The sequence below is a fragment of the Harpia harpyja genome, chromosome 3 (assembly GCF_026419915.1).
Source record: "Harpia harpyja isolate bHarHar1 chromosome 3, bHarHar1 primary haplotype, whole genome shotgun sequence".
Lineage (NCBI taxonomy): Eukaryota > Metazoa > Chordata > Aves > Accipitriformes > Accipitridae > Harpia > Harpia harpyja.
Window position 1 is genome coordinate 63,407,112 of NC_068942.1, and position 26,546 is coordinate 63,433,657.

The 26,546-nt window shown below is 36.0% G+C and overlaps 1 protein-coding gene across 2 annotated transcripts in view; it reads left to right on the top strand.

Annotated features, from left to right (window-relative positions):
- TTC8 (tetratricopeptide repeat domain 8) overlaps positions 1-26,546 on the top strand; it is a 44,726-nt gene that overhangs the window by 8,575 nt on the left and 9,605 nt on the right. The window contains exons 2-9 of one of the 2 annotated variants that reach the window (XM_052782949.1): positions 221-250; positions 4,555-4,675; positions 9,139-9,202; positions 9,357-9,516; positions 10,423-10,512; positions 14,029-14,073; positions 20,578-20,663; positions 22,719-22,806. In XM_052782949.1, coding sequence (XP_052638909.1) covers positions 221-250; positions 4,555-4,675; positions 9,139-9,202; positions 9,357-9,516; positions 10,423-10,512; positions 14,029-14,073; positions 20,578-20,663; positions 22,719-22,806 — 684 coding nt within the window. Of the gene's footprint in view, positions 1-220; positions 251-4,554; positions 4,676-9,138; positions 9,203-9,356; positions 9,517-10,422; positions 10,513-14,028; positions 14,074-20,542; positions 20,664-22,718; positions 22,807-26,546 lie in introns of those variants that run through there. The other variant, XM_052782950.1, reaches the window with a different exon arrangement.

Sequence of the window (26,546 nt, forward strand, 5' to 3'; positions counted from 1 at the left end):
AATCTACTTACTGCAAATCTGCTTTCATTGTGTAAAACATTGATTACCTCCATAATGCGTGTAAGTTGAGATAATGTAATAAAATGAAAATTTGGATATATGTGTTGGAGAGAAAATGTTTGTGCAAAACGAGGTGGCCACAGAGGATAATTCCATTTTTTGTTGTTCTTTTTATTGTTTTGCATTTCCATTCCTCAATTTCTATTTCCTCTCTTTTCAGGAGCCTGATTCTGAATACACCGTGTTTCAGGTAAAATTCTTTTCATAAATACAATTGTTAGATACAATCATTAGGAAGAATTTCTGATACACTGACTAATACTTGTTTTATTGTTAAATCCTTAATGGCATAGATTTGTTTTTCATCATTGGTCAGGAAGTACATTTGATAAGGGGTATTTTAAATAGGCAGCTTTTATATTTTATAGGAGTTTCTCTCTCTCATATATTTCCTATAGGTTTATTCAGCAGTTCAGTAGCTTAGTGCCTTCTAAAAGCTGAATTGAATCTATCTTGAACTGAATGACCTTCATCTGATGATGAGATTAAGAAAAAGCCAATGTGTATTTCACAGACAGAACAATGTTTATGTTCTTAGGGCTCACTTTCGTGTTTCATTTAATGTGGTGTAATGGTGGGCTGTTACCCATGCCCTTCTGCTCCTACAGTTCATTCTCACTGCCTACCTTGTGTAGAGTCTGGTAGTCTTGAAGCTGCGTGATGTGCTTTACATAAGTCATGGAAGACTCAGAGTAATTGATTAGTTTTCACTCTGTCCACATTAGCACTAGATTACTGCAATGGGCAGAATAGTAATATGCAGGTGGTGGCATCTTTTGGCTCCAGCTCACAGTCAGAAGAGATTACATGCAGTGTGAAATTGCATCTTTAAATACAGCTCAATAACATATTTTACAAGTCTCCAATTACATTCCAGTGAAGTCATGCAAATTGTTTGCATACAAAATGGTTTCAGTGAAATACTGCCAGATATCTTCTTGACTTTAAAGATTACGCTTTGCAACGTGGTGGTTGTGTTCTGGGGTTTTCATTGTGTACAGAATAAAATTTATGGTAATGGAAAGGATTATTGGAGAATGAAACCTCTTAAAAATGTGTGTTACCAGATTCAGGAAATACATTTAGATTTAAATTTTATATTTTTTTAATTTAGTTTTTGGACTTTTTAGGAACAAGAGGAAGACATTTGATTCAGTGACAAACCAGTTCTCAGGAACTAGGTGAAAAACACTTTGTCACTTTTCTTTCTGGAGTTTAGACTTCTTAAGAAATACCATATCACATTTCTGTACTTACGGTACTTAAGATATTGCTTCCTTCTATAATTACTATTAGTTATTGTAAAGTTCTGTTCTGATTATGAGTTAAGCAAGCTAAATCTGTTACTATGTTGTGAATATGTGGGTTGTCTGAAATGAGCTGTCCCTTTCTTGTTCCTTGTGCCCATTTAATAAAAATGCAAGTTGTCTTCATAAACGCCAGACATGTTGCTTGTCATAAAACAAAATTATCAATCCTGCAAAGAGAGAGCAGATAATATAAGTGGAATCTGAGGCAACGATCTGAGTGGACAAACTTGTGCTAAGTCAAGGTGTAAATATTGTCATGTGGTTACTCAGAAATGTGTGCATTTATTTTTATGGCTTTTTGTGATTATAAGTGAGCCTTCGTCTCACTGTTGGCAGTGTGGTTCTTCCAGTTTTGCGCTGCTTATATTCATTTTAATTGAAGTTTTTCAGGTGAAGTTCTTCTGCATTAGTTTCAGATTAAACCCTTACAGGTTTTCAGTGAGTGAAAAATCTGTGTATTGTACTATGGTAAATTACTAAAACTGTGTACTTTCTTATGAACAGAATTGTTAAAATTTTTCTGGATAACTAAAAATGACAACACAGAAAGTAAGCTTCATACAAGGATAAAGTAGCTATAGGAAATACCAGGACTACTGGTACAAATTCTTTATAGAAAGTCAGCAAAAGTTGAAATTACTGAGCTGTTAAGAAAATCTTTGAATCTTGCATAAGTTTTACGTCTCATGTGATAAAAGACACCTTTACTTTATGAACAAAAAAAAAATCAAAATTTGTTGGGGTGGTCTGTTTTAACAGAGAAATGTACATCTCAGGTTTTCTTTTAAAAAGTAAGCAATAGCCATAGGCCATAGTTCTAATAAAGTCCTGTGTGACTTTTTATGAATAAGTAGCAAATTTTTTATGAATGAGAAGGGTGTCAGAAATTTCATTTAATTCTTTTGAAAAAAGATCTTTTTCCTATGTCTCCCTTTGTATTTGTGTGTCAGTATACATTTCTAATTCCTTTTCCCACACCTTGATTTTTCAGATATTCAGCATAACTGTGTGCATGCACAGAAATGATACTTTTGTTTCATATGGGTTATGTAACTAGTAGTTAGGAATTTTGAATTGTCTTCTTGTCTCCCAAGGTAAAGGTCATCTTTCTATAGTTTAAGTAATGAATTTGGCATTTTTCTCTTGCTTGCTGTTTTGATCAGAAGTCCTGTAACAAACATTTCTGCAGGCATACTCTGCAGACTGATGTTTAATTAAGGAATAATATGCAATATTTGAATTTTTTGTTGGCTGTGAAGCCTCAGACTAGGAGCTTAAGACTGGAAGAGCAATCTAAGGAATCTATTTGTTATGACAGATATTTGTCCAATAACGACAAAGAGACATGTTGCTTTTAAAAACACTTTATCTCATGTTTGTTATTGGAAAAATCACAATGATAATACTTATGTCTATGTTAAGAACTCGCCCCAGTTTTAGCAATTAGTGTAGAGAAGTTGCTACTTTCAATTCCACGGAAAAGATCATTACTATAGACAGCTTTTCTTATCTCTTGTAGGAAATTAGCCTGTGTTTGGCTATACTGAGAGCTCTAATTTCAGCATATTCCCAATATAGACATGGTTATGTTGACTTCAGACATATGTGTCTTTGAAAAAAGCAGAGTACCATCAATGTGTTAAAAATTCAACAAACTAAATACTTCTATAGAATAATGAAAAGCAGTTAAGGGTCTTGAACATCTAACTGCAAAACTCAATGCTAATTAAAGGTTGTCACCCAACTACATAAGAAGAAACTAAAAGATAATAAAGCAGATCTGGATTATGGCTGTCTGGCCTAGATTCAAATCATCCTGCCCTGTTCCTTTCTCTTCGTACTTGAACTAAGATTTCTAATTGTGTTTGAACTGGCTGGCTAAATCCCTCCTTTACTTCTGCTTGGAAGAAAGCACTTTTAAAAAGGAGAGTTAAATATTGCAACATTTTTAGATATAGTTTCTTTTTGATAGACAGTTAGAAAGTTGCATAGAAATATGAGGGAAGTGTAGAGGAAGGGATGGTCTGAGACATGAGAAGTGTCCCATTAAATGATTACTTAAATTATTAAATAAGCCTAAGGTCCAGATCTTCTCCTACCTCTTACTTAAAGAAAAATGTTTCCATGTGTTTGACCTTTAGTTCTATTAAGGTAGCATCAGTCTGTTTCTATTTTGAAATATCTCCTTAGAAAATATTAAACATGCTTTTACACCAGACTCCTGTACGTGTCAGAAAAGTAACAAATCTAATTGATTCGGCAGTGATTTTTTCTCTGGAAAATTTATGATGATCTGTTCAATATCTGAAGGAAGATCAGGGATTGGTCTTGTGGCTCCCTTTATCATGCCAGCTCTATGAGTACATTACAGGCATGTTAAGTTATCAAAGTGGTTGGAACTGCACTTACTTTGTTGGTACTTCTGTATGGCTGGCACTGGTTTTTCTTCTCCCCATTGGTTTGGTGTCTCTACAGTCTACACAAAGCTTGTCACAAAAGCTAGAATTATGCTTGTCTTTCCACACTGCTCATACAATCCTCCAAGACATTTAATGTAGTAATTGGTCGGTTCAGTTCACTAAGAAGTACTCCAATAATTTCACAATCTGAGATGCTTAATCTATACATTTACACATATTATACAGCTGATGCTTTGAACAGAGTTGTAGATTATCTTTCTAAAGACTGTTGCTTGTGGATAGTAATGTACTGTATCTTTACAGTTGCTGGTTGAAAGATTTTCCTTCTTTCTCTACAGATGCCTGGGAAGAGCATTACTTTGCATTACAGTGGTTTTCTTACCTTCCTCTCCCCTCTCAATTTAAATAAGGTGTCTGTCAGCAGTGGGTTTTGAATGGCACTGGTAGCTGGGGATTTCTTCAAAAGCCCAAGATCTCAGAGAGTTGCCTGTGACCTAAATTAGTCATAACTTTTCATGAGGTATGAAATTCTGACCTCCAAACTCAGTGACTGTAGCTGTTCCACTCCAAAAGAGTTGTCTAAAGTCTTGGTCCCCTTTCCACGTCCATCAGGCAACTGATGGACATACCCACCTGTTTAAGTCAATACCTTATTCACACCTATTAAAACTCTGAAGGGAATAATAATAAAAAAATGTCAAAATTTCTGATAAGATTATTTACTTGGTGTCTCAAAGATATTTTACTTTTTTATCCTTATTCAGGCTGCCTGGAGCCTGAAAACACGAGCTTTGACAGAAATGGTGTACGTGGATGAAATTGATATGGATCAAGAAGGAATCGCAGAGATGGTGCTAGATGAAAATGCCATTGCTCAAGTTGCACGTAAGAATGACTTTCACTTAAATGCGTTGAAGCAACAAGAGCTCTCTTGGTCAGGATTGTCATCTAGCATAAAATAGTAGATACTGAGGTGACCTGATATGGCTTTTAGCTATTGCTACAATAAGAGTTTTAGATTGGTTTATGGTTGCATGGCAATGTTGAGATACACCACATGATCTTGATGTAGTGCTTAGGCCTGTCAGACGGCGGTTCAGACAAATAGTGTTTTGTCAGCTTTTCCTGTACATCTCTGTACTTTCTAGTTTTTTTCCATCAGTGCACTGATTTCTTTTACTCCTTTCTGGCTTCTTTAGGCACTGTGGGAAACTAGAGAAAAATATATGCCCTTGATGTACTATGAATCTCATCCATATGCCTGTACTGTAGGCAACAGTCTGGCCAAATCTGACATCACCTTTTTGAATCATTTCCCGCAAACAGTTTTGAACTGATTATCTTGCTTCTGCTTTTCTCTACTTTTTCCTCTCTTCCTTCCCAGGGCAGTTCTTCAGCCCTGTCATTGTTTCTTGTATGCAGCTCTTTTCAGCTTCGTCAGTTCCCTTCTAAAAGTGGGCCATAATTAGTCTTCCACTACTTTTTGGCATTATTTCTATTTTTCTCTGTTTCTTTACCACAATCCACATGCGAATTTTTATGCATCTTATTAGATGTGGCTCTCAACCACTTACCATGTCAAGGAATTCAAGGGAAGAACTGGACATAGGCCAGAACTAATATTTGAAGCATTAAAAGCTTTTCTCATCTGGATAGAAGTAGGCAACTGCATATCTATCTGATTACATTTTTAAAAATTGTCAGTACATGCTTGGTCACATATAAACAGTCAAGCACTTCTCAAGTTGTGTTTATACATTATGATAATCTAATTACATGTATCTGTCTTAAAACAGCATAATAATATAATTTAGACTTTTATTTTATTTTATGCCCCCTGTGGTAGAGACCATCTGCCAAGAAAAATAATTTGATGAATATTATTGAGAAATAAGGCATTCTGGAAAAATACATTCATACTATATTTAAACTGAAAAAAGGTGGCTTTCTAGATAGTGTGTCACAGATCTCAAAGCCAAAGAAAATCATTTTGATAATGTAGCCTGCACTCCTGAATCATTGAGATAAGACTTTGCTATTCGTGCTTCAAATCCACTAGACGTGCCTGAGCTAGTATATAGTTTTTCAGAAAGTATAAGAACTTTCCAGAGAGAAAGAACCCCCTGCAGTCTTTAATAAATTATTAAATTTGCTAGCTTTTATCAGTGTATGCCATATCTTTAGCGGGAATTATCAACTACAGCTCCAGCTGTTTCTTCTTTGTGTACATTTTATGCCTGATATGAATTCTCTATTTTCAAAGGTGTATTTCCAAAGTAAATAGTTAAAACTGTCATTAAGTCATCCAGTGATCTTTTCTTTGGTAAGCTAAACAATCTTCTCATTCTGAGGTGTATCTTTTAGTTTTTGAGTTGAGTCTTTAAACTCTCTTCTTAATCCTTTCCAATTAATCTGCATGCTTTTTCACCAAACCAGACAACAGTCCACTGACACATAGAAAATACGTTTTTCTTCTACAGCTAGATTTTACTTTCTTTATACATCTGAAGCGTTCTTCTGTTACACTTTTATATAAAAGGTAAGCACAGATATCTCTAGGGAGGGTGCGAAGAGGACGGAGCCAGTCTTTGCAGTGGTGCCCAGTGACAGGACCAGAGGTCTGAAACACAGGAGGCTCTGTCTGAACATCAGGAAACACTTTTTTTACTGTTAGGGTGACTGACCACTGGCACAGGTTGCCCAGGGAGGTTGTGGAGTCTCCCTCCTTAGAGATACTCAGAAACCATCTAGACAGTGTCCTGGGCAGCTGGCTTTAGGTGGCCCTGCTTGAGCCTGGTTGGACCAGATGACCTCCAGAAGTCCCTTCCAACCTGAACCATTCTGTGATTGTATGGTCACTTCCACTTTTACGCATGATTTAGGAAGAATGTGTGCTTGCTGACTGCGGGCTTTTTCTTTTGCTGTTAAAGTGTGTTAACCATAGTTGGTCTTGACTCAGGGTCTTTTACTGTGGCAAATCTTCCAGGATATCTTCCCCCTCTATAATTATAGCTTACAAACTTAAAAATGTGTAGTCATACCTTCCATATTCAACTGGTATTGTCTGTACTTCGCTTACTAAGCAGTTCAAATCCTTTTGCATCTGTTACATGTCCATTTCAATTTTGCATCTGTCCTTATCTTAGTTTCCAGATTAAACTATCTTAATAATGATTTTGCTCTCAGTCTTGCATTATTAAATAATTACTAAATTGTATAGGATCCAGTGGAAACAAGTACTTGTGGTTCCTCTTCAAACATATATAATAAAATCTGTCTTCCACCAGTTTTTAAATTTTTATAATTCTGCTGTGTTAATTTTCCATCAGTCTTGTTTATTAATAAAAATATCCTATAGCATCATTTTACAGAAAATTCCCAGTATGTCACCTTTGAACTCTTAACACCATCAATTTTATCAGCTTAGGTTATAATCTTGTTTAAAAGTGTTACCTTGACAACATATTTTTCAGAAACTCATACTAATTGGCATTATGGATAATCACAGCTGTTTCATTAACTAGGGAGTTGAAGGAGTCATCTGCAGTCATTACTAACTGCTGAAATTATGCTCTTAAATTCTGTCGCTGTTAGTGGCCACATGCACTGCTGTGGCCTCTTGATGCCTATTCATAGGTAGTTCAGTTGGGATTCTCAAAGGCTGAGTTGCCTGGGCTGAGATCAAGGGAAATAAATCCTGTAAACATTCTCCCAGTACACCAAAAGCACAAAACAATCGTAGTTATTAAAAAACATGTCTACAAAAGGGATTTTAATGCCCTACCCTTTTTACATTATTGCGATGGTTAAAAAAAAGGCTCAGAAAGTAGAAGACCAGTTCATTGTCTGCTAGCCTGAAAAGTTGAAAGCCACTTCCTCCATTTCTCAGAAGAGTGGCCTAGTTATCATGTCAGAAGCTCTGCTGGGTGGACTGTCCACCCTTTCTGTTGTGGAGTAAAAAATTCAAGATTCACAGGACTATAAAGAACAAGTAAGCAACAGAGATACTAAGTGTGGCCAGCCAGAAGAGGGAGCATCCTGAGTTTTGGTCCTTATTTTAACATCACTTACGTATTTAGTTGGTTTTACCAAGGAGATCATGGTTAATACCTTTTTGTATTATTTAATTTTAAATGCAGCTGTAGCTAGATGGCTGCTATAGTATTGCAGTCAGAGGTGCTTGGTATCAGCATGGATTAAAAAAGCTAGAAGGTATTTAGACTGAGTTAGAAGTTATCGATTTGGACAAGTCTACTAAACTTGCTTAAACAGTGGACTGATAGTATCTCAGAGGTAATTACAGCTCGAGGGCAGGAGAGAGAGAAGACTGAAAAAGGGCAACTTGGGGTTTATGTTGGGGAAAAAAAGGAGGAAGGAAACTATCTACCTATCAGTTTAACTTCAGTTATTGGAAACATTTGGAATAAAAGCAGTTCATAAGTATCTAGAAAGTAAGTAGATGAGTAACAGTGATTTGTCAAGAACTGGCTGTCTCAACTTAAATCTCGTTTCTTTTTGTACATGGTAACAAGCAGTGAACAGAACAGAAGGTATAGATGTCATATCTTGCTTTTAACCAAGTTTTTAAAACCAGCTCTTAGATGTTCACTTAGGACGTTAGAAAAACTGACTATAATCAAATGTCATTGAAGGTGATGGAAAATCTACATGCAGGAACTAGTAATTCTTAATGATCCACTGTCAAAACAGAAATATGTGAAAAAGGGGACCCTTTATCTGTTCACCTGGGCTCAAGCCAATTCAGTGTTTTCATTGATGACCTTTGGATGTGGATGAGTTTGCACTTCACTGTGCCCTAAATTGTGGGTGGGGGTCCTACATGGATCTAATGACATGAGATATCATTCTCCATCTGCCCTGTAGCTGAAGGTTTTGGGTTACTTACTGAAGTCTGGGTGCTATTTTGGTCCCAGATAGAAAATATGCCATTTCAAATTAGCATGATCTCGTTGTTCCAGTAACCTTTCTTACTTCAGTGCTATCTGTTGCTCCTTAGATGTTCTTGAGAATTGTTGTGGGTTAACCCTGGTAGGCAGCTAAGCCCCACACAGCCACTCGCTCACTCCCCCCAAGTGGGATGGGGGAGAGGATGTGAAGGGTAAAAGTGAGAAAACCATGTTCGTTGTGGCAGGTTTCTTGCAATAGTCTGACAATTTATCAGTAGTACAGTGCAATATTTGGTTTTTGTCTTCTTTGTGTAGTGCTGTGTCCCCTCAGTTTGAACAAAGAAATTTCCAGTTTATTGTAAGACCCAATCATTTTTTAAAGTCCCCTGGACAAGGGTGTAGTATCTCAATGGGAAGTGAGAAATGCTCTTTATTTTATAGGACCAGGAACATCTTTGAAACTCCCTGGAACTAGCCAAGGTGGAGGCCCCAGCCCAGCTGTTAGGTATGTGATTTTTTATTTTTTTAAAATGTGACTAGTTGTAAATGAGCAAATCCTAAATTTAACTTCTGAAAATGAAATGCTTCAGATATAAGTGTTTAAATTCTCTATCGATAAATACCACTCAACATAAGGATAATGTGCTTAACATCTTCAGGCCAGTAACTCAATCAGGAAGACCTATCACAGGATTTGTGAGACCCAGTACACAAAGTGGACGGCCAAGTACTATGGAACAAGCTATAAAAACACCTCGAACAGCTCTCACAGCTCGTCCAATTACTAGTGCTTCTGGGAGATATGTCAGGCTGGGAACGGTAAGTTGTTTGACTCTGTTCTCAGAACAGTGGCTTTCTTGGTCATGGTATCTGGTACAGTGACAATGTAGTTGACTTAAAAGCTGCATCTAAACTCAAGTTTGAAGGAGATGAGCATTTTTAATTTTTTGTTTAAATTGTTTTCAAATTGGAGTTTGAAAATGTTGGTTCTTGTTAGTTTGCTAGTCTGTTTATATAAAAAACGTACATAATTCACACTTTCACAAAAATTCACATAAATTCCCAATTCACAAGTTCTGTGAGACTCATTTTTATTCACTGAAGGCTATGAAAAGACTATGACATGATTTCACCGTAAGTATATTGAAACCTTCTCCAGGTTTTTCAGTTTACTACAAAACAATTACTAATCTCTCAGTGTCTGTCACTTCAGAAGATAAGGAAAATAAACTATACTAGTTTTAACCTGTTCTATTGGCAAAATTAATAAACTGCAACTGGCACGAATATATAATACAGATTAACATCACATTAATGGCAAAATGTGGTATCTTCTCACCGTCGCAGGTATGAATTGATCTTCCTAAATCTTTCTTGAAGACTTCTTTGTTATGTATCCCAACTATCTTCAGTCCATCTAACAGTTGTCCAAGCTACGTGCTCAGGCACATTATGGAAATAGTGGAGAGAGGGAAGAAAATGGTAGTTTCTGAAGGTAATTCATGCAGCCTCTTTCAGGGACTGTATGGGAGTAGGACAAATTCCTGGCTTTCAGAAAAGATGAAGTTCAGTAAGAAGAGTCTGTACTGCACAGTAGAGCAGTGCATCTACTAATGCTTTGTTTGGGTCTTTGTTTGTTTGTTTTTTGTACTACTAATATTTTGAAAATTTTCAGCCAAAGTGTAGGGGATCTTCCCACTTAGAAACTTCTTTTCTCCCCTTCAGGCTTCAATGCTAACAAATCCAGATGGCCCTTTCATAAACCTGTCTCGACTGAATTTAGCAAAATATGCTCAAAAACCCAAACTGGCAAAGGTATGTAACTATTTTGGTTAATGTTGTGATATCTTTTTCTTATTTTCTGTCATCATTCTAATGTAACTGTACATGGGATTGGAGATACAAACAATGATGAACTGTGTTGTAGATGTAAAGTTCAGAAAAATAGCGTGTTACTTATCTTTTGACGGTGATTACCAGACTTGAAGTTGAAAATATGTCTGAAGAGGTTATGTTGAAAGTATAACCTAGGAAAAATATTTGTATAGAATAAAATATTTAATTGGTAAATATGCACTTTGAACTGTGCATATAGGAGTGATGAAGGGCAACTAAAAAAAAAAATGCCAGCAGGAAAAAAAACCAGCAGAACCCTCCTTAGTGTCCAGAAACGTGGTTTTGTGTACAAATAGATGGCAATCCTGGCCTAAAAATGTTCAAATGGTTTGGATTTTTCCTTCTGGTGTTATGGCATGAGTTAACACTTTTTATATAAAAAGGTTTCATCTTTCTGTTCAGAATTCTTCTTCATTTTCAGTTAAGATTTTATGATTGACAGCCATTGAAACTGAGACTATCTGCCGGTAGAACAGGTTTATCCAGGTTATCTGCCCAATTTACAGATTTCAGCTCTGAGTGGAAGTGACCTAAAAGTTGTGTAATGATTTATCACTCTGAGGCCTTTCAGTTGAATTTTTCCCCAACACAACCAGTTAGTTGTATAGATTAAGATGTTTTCTGTGTGTACTTTGTTCACAAAAAACAACTGCTGGGCTGAGACCAACAACTCATTTTGCACAAGGTATCAAACGACTATCGGACACACTCTCAGGAGCTGTATTTGGCAAGCAACCTAGAGTTGAAGGAACCCGTATGTATTCAGTCTATTTTGAGAAATGTAGTGGTGAACACTGTTAGAAGACTAGCAGTACCTAAAAATCTGCTGGTGGAAATTAGCTCCTCCAGTCCAAAATTTTAATTAATAACTTTTCATAAACAATTAGCAAATTGCTTTGCTTTTTAAAACCTGATCTAGACTGATGTAAGGCATTGCTTTTCAATGTGGTTTTCAAAGGAAATAAATTTTGTGTGATTGCACTGTGGTCTTTACCCACTCCTTATATCACTGTCCCTTGCCTCTTAACCAAACTATGCAGAAGAATAGATATCAAGTATAGTAAGTTCTAGTCTGGTGAGATAATGAAAGACTTCCAAACTATCATCTGAGGGCAGTTACGAGTCAGTTCTTTATCAGTTCTGAAAAAACTGCAGGCCTTTGTCCGGTTATGTCCTTGCCAGCAATCAGCCAGCACACACATTATTCTAAATCCATCACAGTCTGTAAAATAGGGAGAAACCTGGGAAGGATTGTGAAACAGAAGACACAGCCATAAGAAACTAGGCTTCATTCTGCTTGAAGACAGCTAGCTTTTAATTGTGTTTGGTAACTCTATATACTGTTTAAGTAGGTAGGTTAGCTTTCAGATGAAATACTTATTCTCAGGAATAAGAAACATATAATTTTAACAATTTTGTTTTTAAAAAACATTAGCATTTTCTGGGACAATGGGGTAGCTGTATCTTCCTTCAGTTTCATATGAAAAGAGGCTTAAGCCAAAAAAAGTAAAGCCACAGTCATAGAAACATCCATAGGCAGCAAGTGTACTTGTCAGTATTATGAAGCTAATACATTATGACATTAACATTTCACACAGAATGTAAGATTGAAGTTTAAATTTGGAGCTACATGTATTTATATCTTTTTTTTAAACAAGACAGCATTAAGGCTAAAGCCAAAGCAGGAGGTAAGACTGCAGACTGCACTCTGTGTTAAGAATCATTGATTAAAGTTTTAAAATTCTTTGAGCTGTCACCTCTCCCAGGTGCAAAAAGATGATAAATCTCGCAACTATTAAATTCACATAATTAGCCTATGAATTCATGTTGGTATATACTCCTCCTATGTAATTCTTCCTTATGTGTTTGCAAAGTATACTCGCATCTTTTTTTAAGTTAGATTATCTTTTCATTGCATGACTAGGTCTTCTGATATTTTGAAGTATACAGGAATGTGGCTACTCTCTGACTAGCATCAGCCATGTTAAGGACTATTGCAGGAAACCCCATAGTAGACATATGAGGTATCACCTGTCACCAGAGAGAGCCTCTGGTAAATCTCAGTTAGCAACTGGTTTATGGTATGAAACAGAAAGTTTTATCTTTTTTAGCTTGTGGATTTTTAATAGAGTTATTAAGATAACTCTAGATATTTTTATCCAGGTGAATGTTCAGTCATTTAAATCCTTTTGGAGGTCAGGGCCTATAGATAACAGCATAAATTCCTCATGCCAGCCATGCAAGAAAACACCTTTTTTATCACTTTAGATTTCCTCACTTTTACTGAATGCTTCCCTGTTACTGAAGTAGAGGAGGAAATGTTCTGCTACTTCATCTGTTCAAAGTCTTTTCTGATCAAAAGTAGAAGAAAAGTAGGTTGTGGGCTACTTTCCTCACCAGACAATTCATCAGTAATTCTCTAGTTTTCTTAAGGTAAATGTTTTAAGAATTTGTCTTAAGAAAAGCTGGCAGAAGAGTCATGGAAGCTCTTAGAAGACTGCTGTCTTGTTCTTTATTTCTTTCCTCATGGAGCAATATTTTCTTTTAGTTTTTTATAATGAATAATTATAAACATCCCTGGAATAGAGGCTTCCGGTCTCCATTTAGTTATCTAGTATCTTTCAACATCATTTTATTCACTTAAAATGCCACCCCCATTATCTGTTATATACTCTTCTATATTCTAGTGTAGAACAGCTGCAAGGTAGTATGACTGACTTAGCTTTATACAAGAGTAAACAAAGGTGCAGTTATATTGCCGTGCAATTGTTGTGGGCTTATGAGCAGGTACCACAGCACAGCTGATGCATGTAACTTCTTTAAGCTTTGGTATTATGATGGTGTGTTTGAGTTTCAGAAGTGCAATATTGTTAGCATTTATCATTTACAAATAAAAAAGAAGTTTTTCCTTTACAGATCCCAAAATTCTGTAGGGTTTAGAATTTTTTTTTCCCTAAGGCAAAATTTTCTCAGTTTACGTTCTTAATAAACCTATGTTTAAGTAGATTTTGCACTACATAAGCACCTAACTATACATTACAAAAAGTCTTTGTTAGATCACTTGTTGATTTTACAGTTAAAAAGTCATAAAAATTGTACCAGGTTTTCAAATCTATGTTCACTTTCAATTATAGCTGCCCTTTTTTTTTTTATAAAGTGACTTTAAGGACCAAAGATAAGAGACAATTCTACTAATCTTTTGCAACAAATTAAGAATTAAAATGCTTTCCTGTAATGACAATGTAGCACATCTATAGTTTTTGTCTGTTCGAGTCTTAATTAAATGTAAATGTCAGCAATTGTGATGTGTGGATGTGATTGCTTTCACAAAGAATTAATTTCTGCCTAACATAATCAAGATTCTGTATTCTTCTCAAATAATATTATAAATTTTTATCTTCAAATATGACAATGTTTTAAATATTCTTCCGACAGGCATTGTTCGAATATATTTTTCACCATGAAAATGACGTAAAAAATGTGAGTAATTCATATGTTCCATTTTCAGTTTTTGTTAAGTATCATTCAGTTATTTCTGTCAGTATTCTGCTAAACTAAGGATCAAGGTAGTACATCCCATCGGAGTACAGAAGTGAAGCATTAAAAGTTAAGAGAGAAAAATCCTTTCTTACAGGTGATAATCAGGGATGATAATTTTCAATACCAAGATACAGACTGCTCTCTTTTTTGAGAAGCAAAACATTCTAATGCTTAAAACTAGTTCCCTCATCTATCAACATGATACAATCCCTGTATCTAATGATTTCATGTTAACAGAATTTACTGGACCCTGAGCAGTAGCTGAAACTACATGTCAGGTAGCTGGACTGCCTAGAAAATTCAGAGTTCCTGAGGCCTGAGAGTAAGCAATAAGTTACAGAAAACTGTCTGTTAACAGGAGAAGCTGAAAATATCTGACAAAGTAGTTAGTGATTGAACTGAATATCATTCAACATTTTAAACTACTGAGATGATTGTTTTTGCATTTGGGTGAATAGAAAGGAAAGGTATTTGGTGAAACTGTGGAAAAATAAATACCAATAGGACTTTGGACACTTTTTCTAGAAATTTAATTCCATAGTGCTGAGGTATTTTGTGGCCTCAAGAGAAAGATTATATTGTCCATACGACTGTCTATAACATTTATTCTCCAAAAGTTTTCCTAATTGTACAGTTTCCCTCTTATCCTATCCAAAATCTTTCTTCTGTGGTTCTTCATATGTTACCGCTCTGAATGGATAAGATCAATTTTGGGTACCTATTGTTTAAACTTTTAGAAATAGATAATGGTTGCAGAACTTTTCTGGCAGTTCATCCAGGAAAATAATTAATTTATTCAATGAGTAAAGTGTCAAAATATTTCATTACTATGTTAGATATATGCACCCAGTTGAAATGGAATCAAAACTTCTGCTTGAAGTTTGTTTGAAAGAACTGTTTGTGTCAATAATGGATACTGACCAGTTATTGAATTTTCTGCAATACTACTAACTGGTGTGTGATTAGATCTGAAGTTAAACTCTCCAGTTAATAACACAGAAAAAAATATTTTGTTGTTGTTGACATAGATCAGAACCATTTCCAAATGTACTGCTATGCGAAGCTTCTTAATCTAGTATCAAATGATTATAGTTGGACACTGTCAATTTGTTGCATAGCATTCTTTTAAGAGGATTGAATTGCAATGCACTATTAATCCAAAATATGCTTGAAACAGTAAGTGCAAGTCTCAGAAATGTCAGAGAGAAATAGCAATTAACATTTACATATTCTGATACTGAATATGAAGAAAGCGTCTGGGTTTTATGCCACTAATAATTATAATTTATGTTGTTTGTTACTGAGAACTCAGTTCACTAAGAATAAAACGGTCACTTGATAAGATGCCACACATCTGTGTGCCTGTGACCTACACTTTAAGGACATGCAGGATCTTTAGGCTAGACAGATAATTTCATATAATGCAAGGAATTTTCCAAACACTCCAGAAAAAAATCATAAGATGTTTTTACACTGTACTGCATGTATTTTGAAATCCTTGCTGAGAATCCCAAATCACTGTCTTGCAGGAAAAGTTTTGCCCATGGCTTTTAATGCACTCTAGCCATTTGAATAAATACCTGTAAGCAAAGAAGTGTCAGCTTAGTCGTCACTGTTTATTGTGTAATGAGAGAGAGCTCAATATGTTTGGTTAATGACAGCATCTTGTAGGAAAAAAAAATTGTGTCACACTTCACAGTACAAGGTGCCTTTATAATGTAATGTGTATCTCTGAAGAGATTTTTTTTTTTTTAACTGTTCAGGTTGCTTTCTCTCGTTTGCTTTCATTCCTCTTTTTTTCTGTGCTTTCTACACCATTTTCAATATAATTCTATTCTCCAAACTGTCCTCCCTTCCTTTCGAACCTCATCTGCATTAAACAAAAAAAGAAATACTTCTGCTTAAACTTGGCTGCATCACTGTTTATTCACCTCTCCTACCAATGGCATTTTACTAATTAATTTTCTTGCTTCTCCCTGAAAATAATTTGGTTGCTTAGGATTCAGCAGACAATCAGCACATATGTTAACTGTTTAAAAGTTGATCGGGATCTTGTTTGATCACCCATTAGAACATTCACTGACATCTCTTGCATCTTTGTATTACCTGCTACTGTGTGATGTTGCACATTCTTAAAAAAAAAAACCCTGAAACACTTTTCTGCATGCGATGAGATGAAAGAAGGCTTGGAAGCCTGGGAAATTGGCTTAAGTTTGTGACTGTATAGGCTGAAAAACCTCTACTTGTGGACTTTCTGCATGGGTAGAATTGGAAGACCAGTTCCTGCAGTTTTGCAAATAAAACACAAAAGTAGCAGTGACGATATCCTTCTGTTGTCACTGTGCTGATCTGGAACAGTCTGTACTGCTCTCAGCTGCATTATTATTTAAGAAGCAAAAGCAGTTCTATTATTTATCTTCTGTTTAGTATTCAGCCAGTATATAGAAAGAAAGAAAAAAAAGCTTCAGCAATTTCAGTTGAGAAATATCATGAATCCATGTGCATTCAACTAGACAAATAATGCCAGGAACTCAGTTCAAATTAAAAGTAAATACATCTGTAATCTATCAATTATCAGAAATGTGGGGATGCAAGAAGAGAGAAACACTGAGCTTTTTCAGCACTTGAAAATGTATTCAAAAGTCTTTCATCTTATTTAATGAAAAATTAAACACTTCCCTGAAGAAATTACTATTACCCTATCCATTATCGTTCTTGACTTGTTTCATTTTGAACACATATACTTAATAAATGACTTTCTGTACCCCTTGAGCTATTTCTAAAAGACATTTTATGGGCTAAATGCTGTAAGAGCAGGGCAGTTTAAAAGACTTGTCCAGAAATAGTTCAGCTGCTACTTTTTTCAGCAGTAGACTGTGAGACTGTATTCTGCCATTATTCACAGGTGGATAATGATGACAAGACATTTTGTCCTGAGGAAGAACAATGAGTGTACAATATATACTTTGGGCCAGAAGTCATGACCTCTGATATTTCCTTAGTTCTTCCTAATACTCTGAAGTTTATACTCTCTGATAGAAATCTGTTTATAATGGAATTACATTAGATTTACAAACTATAGAAATCCGGAAGACACTCACCAAAAGAAATTGTGTTAAACTGACTGTGGCTAATGTCATTTACTCAGCTGTTTTGTAGACTATCCTGTGTTGATTTGTCTACAAATAAGACTTTAGTTAATAACTGTTGCTGGGAGAATTACTGGCATTCAACAGTAGGTGAAAGAAGCAGCAGACACTTGCTATCGTTTCCATCTATCTAATTTCTTGGTGCATACAATACTATGTATGAAATTACTAAGTTTCAAACAAATGTACATTTACCAATTTAATTTTGCAATACAATAGAAAATTACCACAACCCTGCAGCTGTTTTATACTGAGTTACAGCTGGTAAACAATTTGGAAGTCTTAGGTATAACAGTTTAGCTAAGGAAAGTAATGGTAGAAAAATGAATCTCAGAATCATAGTAAATACAGTTGCAATTAAAGAATCTACATTCTTTTTCATTTAAAACCAGCTCTGATTCATTCTTTAAGAAGAACCTTTTTTTTTTTTTAAACAGAAAACCCACTAAGTATTAGGGGGGTTTATTATTTTTATTTGCACAAATATAAGAACTGAGAGTAAAATGAATTTGTTCTGAAAGGCTTCCCAGGGCTAAAACTGTTACTGGAATGGACTCCTGCATACATGAGTAACTATGCTAAGTGCTCTATAGAGTAACAATTTCAGCTGATCAGCATTTCCAGATGATGAGTTATATCCTAAAGTTTATTAAAACTTTTGGGACCATCAGTGTGGGTTTTTTTCTGATACATACATTAGAAGCAAAAATCCTTAAAAGGACATACCAATATCTGCCAGTCCACAATCCGTGCTGTTTTTCCCTTCTAGTTATTAAAACAGCTACACAAACATTCAGCAATTCACAGGAGTGCAGGACAGGCATAACACTTACTACTTCTATTATAGATTGGTTTTAAATTAATATGCTGTGCAGATTGAACATTGATTTGTACCTAAACTGTGCAACTAAAAAAAAAAAAATTGCAGCAAACTGAAATTGAAATATGCTAGCAGTTGGCAAGGTGAAGGCTTTGACTTTTAAAAGTCTATTTTAATCAATTTACTAACATTTCAAAGGCCACATTGTCAAAAGATTTTGTTGTAATACCAGCAGAAAGTCTAACTACTAGCATGCAAAAAGCTGACATTGACATGCACAAAGCCTTTTCAGGCAAACACTTTTTAGAAATATTGATAAAATTTGTGGTATTTTTGGATTAAAGTTTTTGTGATCACTTGTAAAGTGTCAGAAACAGGATTTTCCTATTCCTTTCCTACTTCCTTAACAGGAAAGTATAAAAATAGGACTTAATTTCAGAAAGAAACTTCAAAATGAAGTCATGCTTTGTTTCTTGATGTTGGTAATAAGATCCCAGTAAGAGTTCAGGATCTGCACCGACAGATAAACTGCTGATGTTAGTGTTTACTAAGCCTGAAGCAGTCTTAGTTCCCACTGTCCAACAGCAGCCAGAATTGTTAGCCTTGCATAAAATAGTTATCAGAAATAATTAGGGTACCAGAAAGAAAGCTGAATGTGTAGGTGCAGAAGGAGTCGTTTTCTGAAATTCAGTCCTTCTTCTTGAATACTTGTCATCAGAGCACTCTAAGGAAAGCTCTTTGAAGCATGTTACTTGCAGTATGATCCTTACTCATTTTAAGTGGCTGCTCATGCTGCATTAGAAGCAGGTGTGGTATTTGACAGACCCACGCATTGTTTATACATTTGTAAATGCAACAAATGTAACCGATGTTTTAGCATCAACTACTTTCCCAAATTTTCCCAGTACTGGGACAAAGTTGCTTATATACCTTCAGATGAAAGAAAGTATTTGTCTGGAAGGGAAACAGATAATTTCTGTCATGAAGCAAGCTTCTTCCCTATTATAGCTGTAGCATCCAGAGGCCCTGTTGTGCAATTTGCAAAGCCATTAAGAAACAAAGGACAACCAAGATAAGAGCTGCCATCTGAGGACTTCAAGGATTCCACCTAACTAGAAGAAATAGTGACTTCAGAGTTGTAAGCTTTCCTCTCTCCTGTCATAGAGGCAGGGAATGACAACTGTCTCTTTCTCTTTGAGGACAGCATCAATGCAACTCCTTAGCCTGAATTGCTAGAGAAAACAAATTATTCGTTCTCACAGAGCCAAAAGAGAGCAACTTATCTAAGTTGTCATAGCTCCCCTGGCTTTGCTGTGCTATGTCAAATCTACAGCCATTGATTACTTGCAGCCTCCTTTTGCTAGCAGGAAGAATAGGAATCAAACCCAGAGGTAGGTGTCAGTAAATTAGGCTCTTTCTAATATTTCAAGTGTTGAGATTATTTTTTTCCTGGAAATTATTGGTTCCTCTGCTACTGAGTGGCCGCCGCACAGACTTTTCCATATTGTTCCTTGTAGATAGCTAGTTTCTGATTTCTGTGGTCTGCAAAGTGTTTATGAAAACAAAAAAAGGTCAGCTCTTTGTTATAAAAATACTTTGATAAAGCTTTTTAGACTACTTCTGATGATGTCCCTAAAATATAAGTAACAGATGTAGCATGGCTTTGATATGTTCTGGGACAAAATGGAACTTTAAAAAAAAGAACACTAACAACTGCTTCTTTGGTAGGTTTTGGTGCAGAACACACATCTATGTGTTCTAACAGAAATGTTGAAACTATAACTAAAACATGAAAAGCTGTAGATTCTGTCTGTGGTGGCTGATGGTAGCACATTGATTAGTGTACCTACTTTTCCAATATACCAGATAAAAGAGATTTTAGACCTCCACCCTCTTCAATAGCTATTGAAGAATATTCATCTATTTTTCCTATCTGTCAGAAAATAATTATTTACATCATAGACTTTTTAAAGGAAGAAGTATTTCTTAATGTAGACATCTGAGAGTTCCTAGAAGCGGAGGCAGCCTGATACTAGCAATGAGATGACAATTTCTCCAGTATTTTAAACTGGCTGAACTGATTTCTTTAGTTTAGTATATTTTTACTTGGTTTTAACAACTTTTAGTGAACAAGGATGGGAAGCTTGGAAAAAGTGCGTCAGCTTACACAAATATTCTATATATTCTGAAGCAGCACTTCAGGACTCTGATCAAATTAATTTTATATTTTCTCTGTGAATTACTAGAAGCTACTTGGATTACATATTCTTACAGAGACAAATTATCCTTTCAGCTCCTCTATGCACTAAGCTATAAAAACAGTAAACATAAAGCAGTCCCCCCACCTCAAGTTTACCAGGACTTTTTGTTCAAAATTTTCTCTTTACAAAAATATTACATTGTTCACTTCGTGATCTTTTTCTTTGTCTAACCATTGAAGGTATTAATGTTAAGATGATGGGTTTGTTTTGGAAGGCTCTAGATTTGGCAGCCCTTGCCACCGAGCACGCACAATTCAAGGACTGGTGGTGGAAAGTCCAAATTGGGAAGTGCTACTATAGGTAAGCCATTGTTCCTTTCTTCTGTGATCAGTGAGTATGAGTGCAGGACCTGAACTGCTGGGTGTATTGTGCAATGCTGAACACTGAGAAATCGTTCAGTAAGTATTTAGTTGGAGAGCGCTGTGCTTACAGTTAAATCTCCTTTATTATACAAGGAGATTATGTTCAACTGCTTGAGGTAAAGGCATCAACACTGAGTACCTTTAAGTAACTGAATTAGTTGCATCTTCACCTTTGTTAATGAGTTTCAACATCGTTGTTTGAAAAGTCAGTAAATAAATGCAAAGAACTAGTGTTAAAACAGACCACACAAAATGAATATTACAATATTAGTTTGAGAAATTAACTGTCAATGAGGGCTTCAGATTGATGAAATAATAAAAATTGAAATATTCACGTTAGACACTTTCTGCCAGAGGAACGTTGCCCAAGAAGTACCAGTTCCAAAGATGCCAAGGCCTCAGGGCTGGCATCCTGTACCCGAGCATCTGATACAAATGACTTAGGAGTACCCTGACACTGTGCAGTGATATGCCTCACTGAGGAAAGAGTGGCAACAGAGGGGAGGAGAGCTTGTTGCAAGCGTTTAGAGTCATTGCTGAGGATCTAGCCATGATGGTAACAGCCAGTTCTACCAAACTGGGTGAAACGCCTCCTGATACAACTCTGCTTCCCATAATTCAAATAAGTACTGAGGCAGCTCCCCCTTTCATTCTTTACAATGTGTTTGTCCCATGAATGTAAAACATATGGATACTGTATTGGTTGTTAAAAAAATGAAGCATCATCTGCAGTCTTTACAATTCTATAAGCAATTCTTGTATGAACAGGCTGATAACACAAAGCAGTTGGCCCTTTAAAATCCCATGTTGTTAAATGTTAAATGTTAAATCTGTTACCCCAGAGGCACTACCACCGTCACTGACGGGCTCGGCCTTGGCCAGCGGCGGGTCCGTCTTGGAGCTGGCTGGCATTGGCTCTGTCGGACATGGGGGAAGCTTCTAGCAGCTTCTTACAGAAGCCACCCCTGTAGCCCCCCAGCTACCAAAACCTTGCCCCACAAACCCAATGCATGAGCTTAGAGGTCATTCATTACTTTCAGGTTTTTTATGAATAGTGTTATAGAGACTAAAACATCCAAGCAGGCACGTGTACTTCCAAGATCCAGATTTACCTTATGTCCCCTTTGGCTGTGTTTCTTTGTTTTGGCTGGCTTGTTTTGGCTGTGGTTTGTGTTTCTTCACCAAGTATATGTGCTCTTTGATTGAAGGAAAGAAAAGGCAATTTGCATATGAGAAAGTGTACCTTTTTGCTGTTGAAACAGTGCAATCCTTATAATTTTGTAGTCTATATAGCATTTATAGATTACTGCAAAATATTCTACAGTAATACGGCAAAACAAATGCTTTTGAGATGAAATAGACTTCTGTGAGGTTCATGCGCCATATACTGCCTCCTCCCAAGTGATCTGCTTAGTGGTGTTAAGCTGTGGTGCCATTTACAATACAGAATGTTTTCAACACAGAGTTAAAGATTTTTAGTATCAGCAACAGAAGTTTCACCATTTCCTATACAAGGCTAGGAGAAAGTGTTTTATAGATATTAAGCATTCCCTAAACTGTACAGTGGAGAGTATCTACATGATCTTTGCCATGAGTGAGGAAATTCTCCTCCAAAACCATGTGGGTGGAGGTTGAGACATGACTTTAATTGCTCATTTTCTACTGTCCATTCTTTACAAAGAGTTGGAAGGAGTCCTATGAAAATGAGTACATCATTATTCAATTAGCACCAGAAGGCTGCATGTACAGAAGGGGGCCAAATTTCATTAATTTGCCTTTTTCATCATTTTGAATGGTTGCCTTTGTAATGTTAATATATTTAACAGCATGGGTTTTATTAACATGCACACAAATATATGACCTTGAAGTATGCTTTTGGGCAGTTCATGTCTGGTGTGGTGTGCACTGCTTCATTATTTAATAAGTTTTTAAAAAACAAACAAACAAAAAAAAAACCCAAAAAACCTTCTATATCTCTCTGTTGTCTCTTTAGGTTAGGATTATATCGTGAAGCCGAAAAACAATTTAAGTCAGCTCTCAAGCAACAGGACATGGTTGATACAATCTTGTATTTGGCAAAGGTAAGTCATAGATTTACTTGTTTAAGAATGAAGTGAAATTCCAGACTATCCCTGAGAGGTCCATACACCAGAATAGCTGAGTATTGAGCTTGATACACCCTTAAGTTTAATAGTGTGTGATCTCCATATAGACCTGAGGCAATACATGCCAACAGTTGAAATTGAAGCCTACAGTTTACAAAAAGATTTTGGAGCTTCCAGATTTTACACACACAAAAAAAATAATCTCCTACGATACTGTCATTCTTTGCTCTAAACTCCAGTGGGGATTATATAGCTAAAGAATTATTGGAGTTCCAGTATGAAGAACAATGTAGCTATATATGGTCTCCTAGGAAACTAATGCAATAAATCGGTAAGTGAAGAGTGAAGCTCAAAATCCTAGTTTAACAAGCAAAATCAGAACAAAGTGAGCTTAAAGGACGCAATCAGAGACCTTGAAACAGAGAATGTTCTGTCAAAATAAAGGCATTAAAAGCTTTAAAAGAACAAGTGGCAAGCTAAGCCTCAGAATTACTTGTTTACCAGGGTACACATCAGGTTCTAAACATTTTCCAAGACATTCAAGAAAAGGTGGCCTGTGAGAAACTAAAACTGCATTTTTCTCCTCTTGTCCTAGAAAGAGATGAAATCCATTGCTCTTTGTCAGCTCCCTTTAAGCCAGTTGTCACAGGCCTATCCAAAAGTCATCGCTACTAGTGGATAATTCAGATGTTCATATCATGATACTTGCTTTACCTTTACATTTGTTGAGCAATTTATGTTTTGTATTTAAATGATCATCACTGCTATCTGGAGACTTGTCCTCAATACAGCAGTTGGAGTTAGTTTACTCAATTAAGCTTAGTAATTTTATATTTCTGTCACTACCGGGAGCCATTCTGCAAAACACAAGCTACACAGAGTGACTAAATTGGCAGAGTAATTGGATTAACAAACAGTGATTCGTTATGGGAGATATGCATCTGCCCCGCTCCCCCCTCCACCCCATCACTACTAGCTCAAGGAGCTACGTTTGAACTTCCACCTCCCACTCCATAGACCAGCTCGCTCAAGTATAAAGCATCACACAACATGATTTATTGACTGTGGGTGGACAGGCAATAGAGTAGGGCACTGAAATATAGCTTAATCTGACAGTACTGAAAAGATAAGACTTGAGTTAAGCAGCCATTACAAAAAATAATAGGATTGCATCAAGTTCTGTGCAAACAGACCAATACTATGGTACCGATTAGTTTTCTGTTTATATTCATTATTACAACAGCTATCTGGGTTTTTAAAAATATTTTCCTGAAGGCTAACTCTCCCTTGAAATGTAATTTATGAAAAGATAAAAGACCAAAAGAAAACAAAAATAAAGAGTCTTTAAAGAAGTCAGGGCTGCTGAAAAGTTAAAAAGTATTTCATGACACAGAAGAGCTGGAAATGGGATATTTTTACCTGAGATAAGAGAGATAACAAAAAGAAAATGGAGCCATTCTGCATTTAGCATCTAAAACTTAATGACTATAGCTGTAGTACTCTTAAAGAGCAGGTCTCCCCAAAGCAGCTGCGAGTAGGTGGAAGTTGTCCCGCCTATCTTTTAATTTCTTTTGCCACTCATCTGGACAGCAGCTCTACAGTCTGCAGAGATGTTGGACAGTGTGATGTGCCACTGGATATGGGAATTACGTAGTAGAGTACTGTGGCTGTGTTGCCTTAGCGTAATATTTGCATAGAGGATCTGTAGCGAATGCATCTTTGGAGTGAACCTCCAGATAAAGCAATAGAGCAGACCTGAGTCATAACACTTAGAAAACATACTTCATAAACAAACATAACAAGATAAAAAAGGAGCAGATCTAGTGGAGTTTCCCATCCTCGATTTTTTACATTTTTTTATCCTAAGAATATGAAGATAGCTGTGCTTCGTAGCTAGATCAGGTCAAAAAAACAAGCAGGCAAACAAAACAAAAAATCAGCTAATTAAAATTTTATCTCAGTTCAAACAAAGTATGAAATTGTTTGTAGGTATGGCAGTGTGCAGTGGCTTACTATACATATTCAGGATAAATTATACAAGTCACTCATGTAGGTGATACTTAGGAGTAAAACAACCAGCCAAGGTTCTTCTTAATTAAGTTATAACCAGCTATCATGTCCTCTCTTTCATCTGCGTACTTTCCACTGAAACTCATTACAGAGTAATTTAGTTGTAGAGAACTGTTGCTAGAAGAAAATAAGGAGCTTGACAGTCACAACGGAGACAGTTATTTAAAGTTTAAAATTTAATGTAGACATAAAATTCATCAGAAACTGCTCCATGGTTTATAAATGAAAAACTATAGCAAATGACTTGAAGTCTGTTTTAGATACAGCAACATGCCCAGATAGAGTGCATTAGGAATAAATTGTTGATTTAAAGCATATACACTGATGGCATCATTAGTGCAGTCCTAGTCTACCAAGTACCACACCCCCCAAAAAACCCAAACCCCTTGCTCTTTTATTGCTTTTCACAAGAAAGAATTAGTTTTCTAGCTTAATACAGGAAATGTAAGTGACATTAGCAAAATGACTGAAAAAAAAATTTTCCTTTTTGCCAGTGATCAACTTGAAATGGCAGTCCCTTTACTAGGAAGGTACTCACAGTCAACAGCTCTTTGACAATTAAGAACGTCACTTGAGTGCTCATAGGAAAGAATTCTTTGCAAATGTCTACAGCAGTATGTATCTATCGGGATGCAAATAAAGAACTTATGACTTTAACTAGTATTTTGATTGTTGGCACTCAAAAGTCCATGAAGCTCAAGGGCAGAAGCAGGAAATGTGTTTGGAGGTTTCTCAGGTGTTCAGTTAACATTGATACTTTTCTTACATTGCATCACAAAATGTTTGTGTCAATATGCCAGTCACAGATTCTTTCCCTTTTTTAGTCATATCAAGTATAAGCACTATTTAATGTAATATTTCTCATAACAGGAGCACGCAAAACACTTTTCCACTCAGTGGGAGATAGATTAATCACTCTAGCCATCTGGTTTCCCAAAGTAGGTGTGCAGGGTTTTTTCCTTTGCTGTAGCTGTATTTACCATACCCCACAACAGGAGGGCTTTACAGTTGTACTCTCAGACAGCTGCAGAGGTGGTCTTTATCAACACGGTGATGTCCTCTATCCAATTCTCACACAACGTTATCCACATCACACATTGTCATAATCAACACAGAAGCCAAAATCGCAGAGACCAAACTGCCCTCTTTCTGTTGTGGGATTTTATTGTTTGTGACAGGGGAGGTTGACAAAGCAGTAAGGAAATTTGAAAGTGTCACTGCTCTGTGCAGTGCAGTCTTATTTGACTAAGTAAAATATTTTGGTATTCCAGCACTGTCAACCTGAAGATCCAGTTCTTTCAAGCCTAAACATAGATTATAAAAAATATATTAAACAGGAAAATATTCAAGGTGATACCTTCACCTCAGTGTCAAAGTATATTTTGATATGATAATAAATAACAAGATACTTTTTTGGTTTATCAGTAATGTCCAGATGAATTAATAATGTCTAGATGATATGCATGCAAATTTAATTATCTTAATTAGCCTATTTTATCTTCATTACAGAGATTTATTCAGTATTCACTCCATTATTTTCCCAGTGTTATTCACTATCTCAGCTAATGGTTTACTGCATAAAGGGAGGTGTCATCCCTTTTATTTATCTCCCTTGTTAAACAGCAGTACAAGTACAAAAGTCAGAC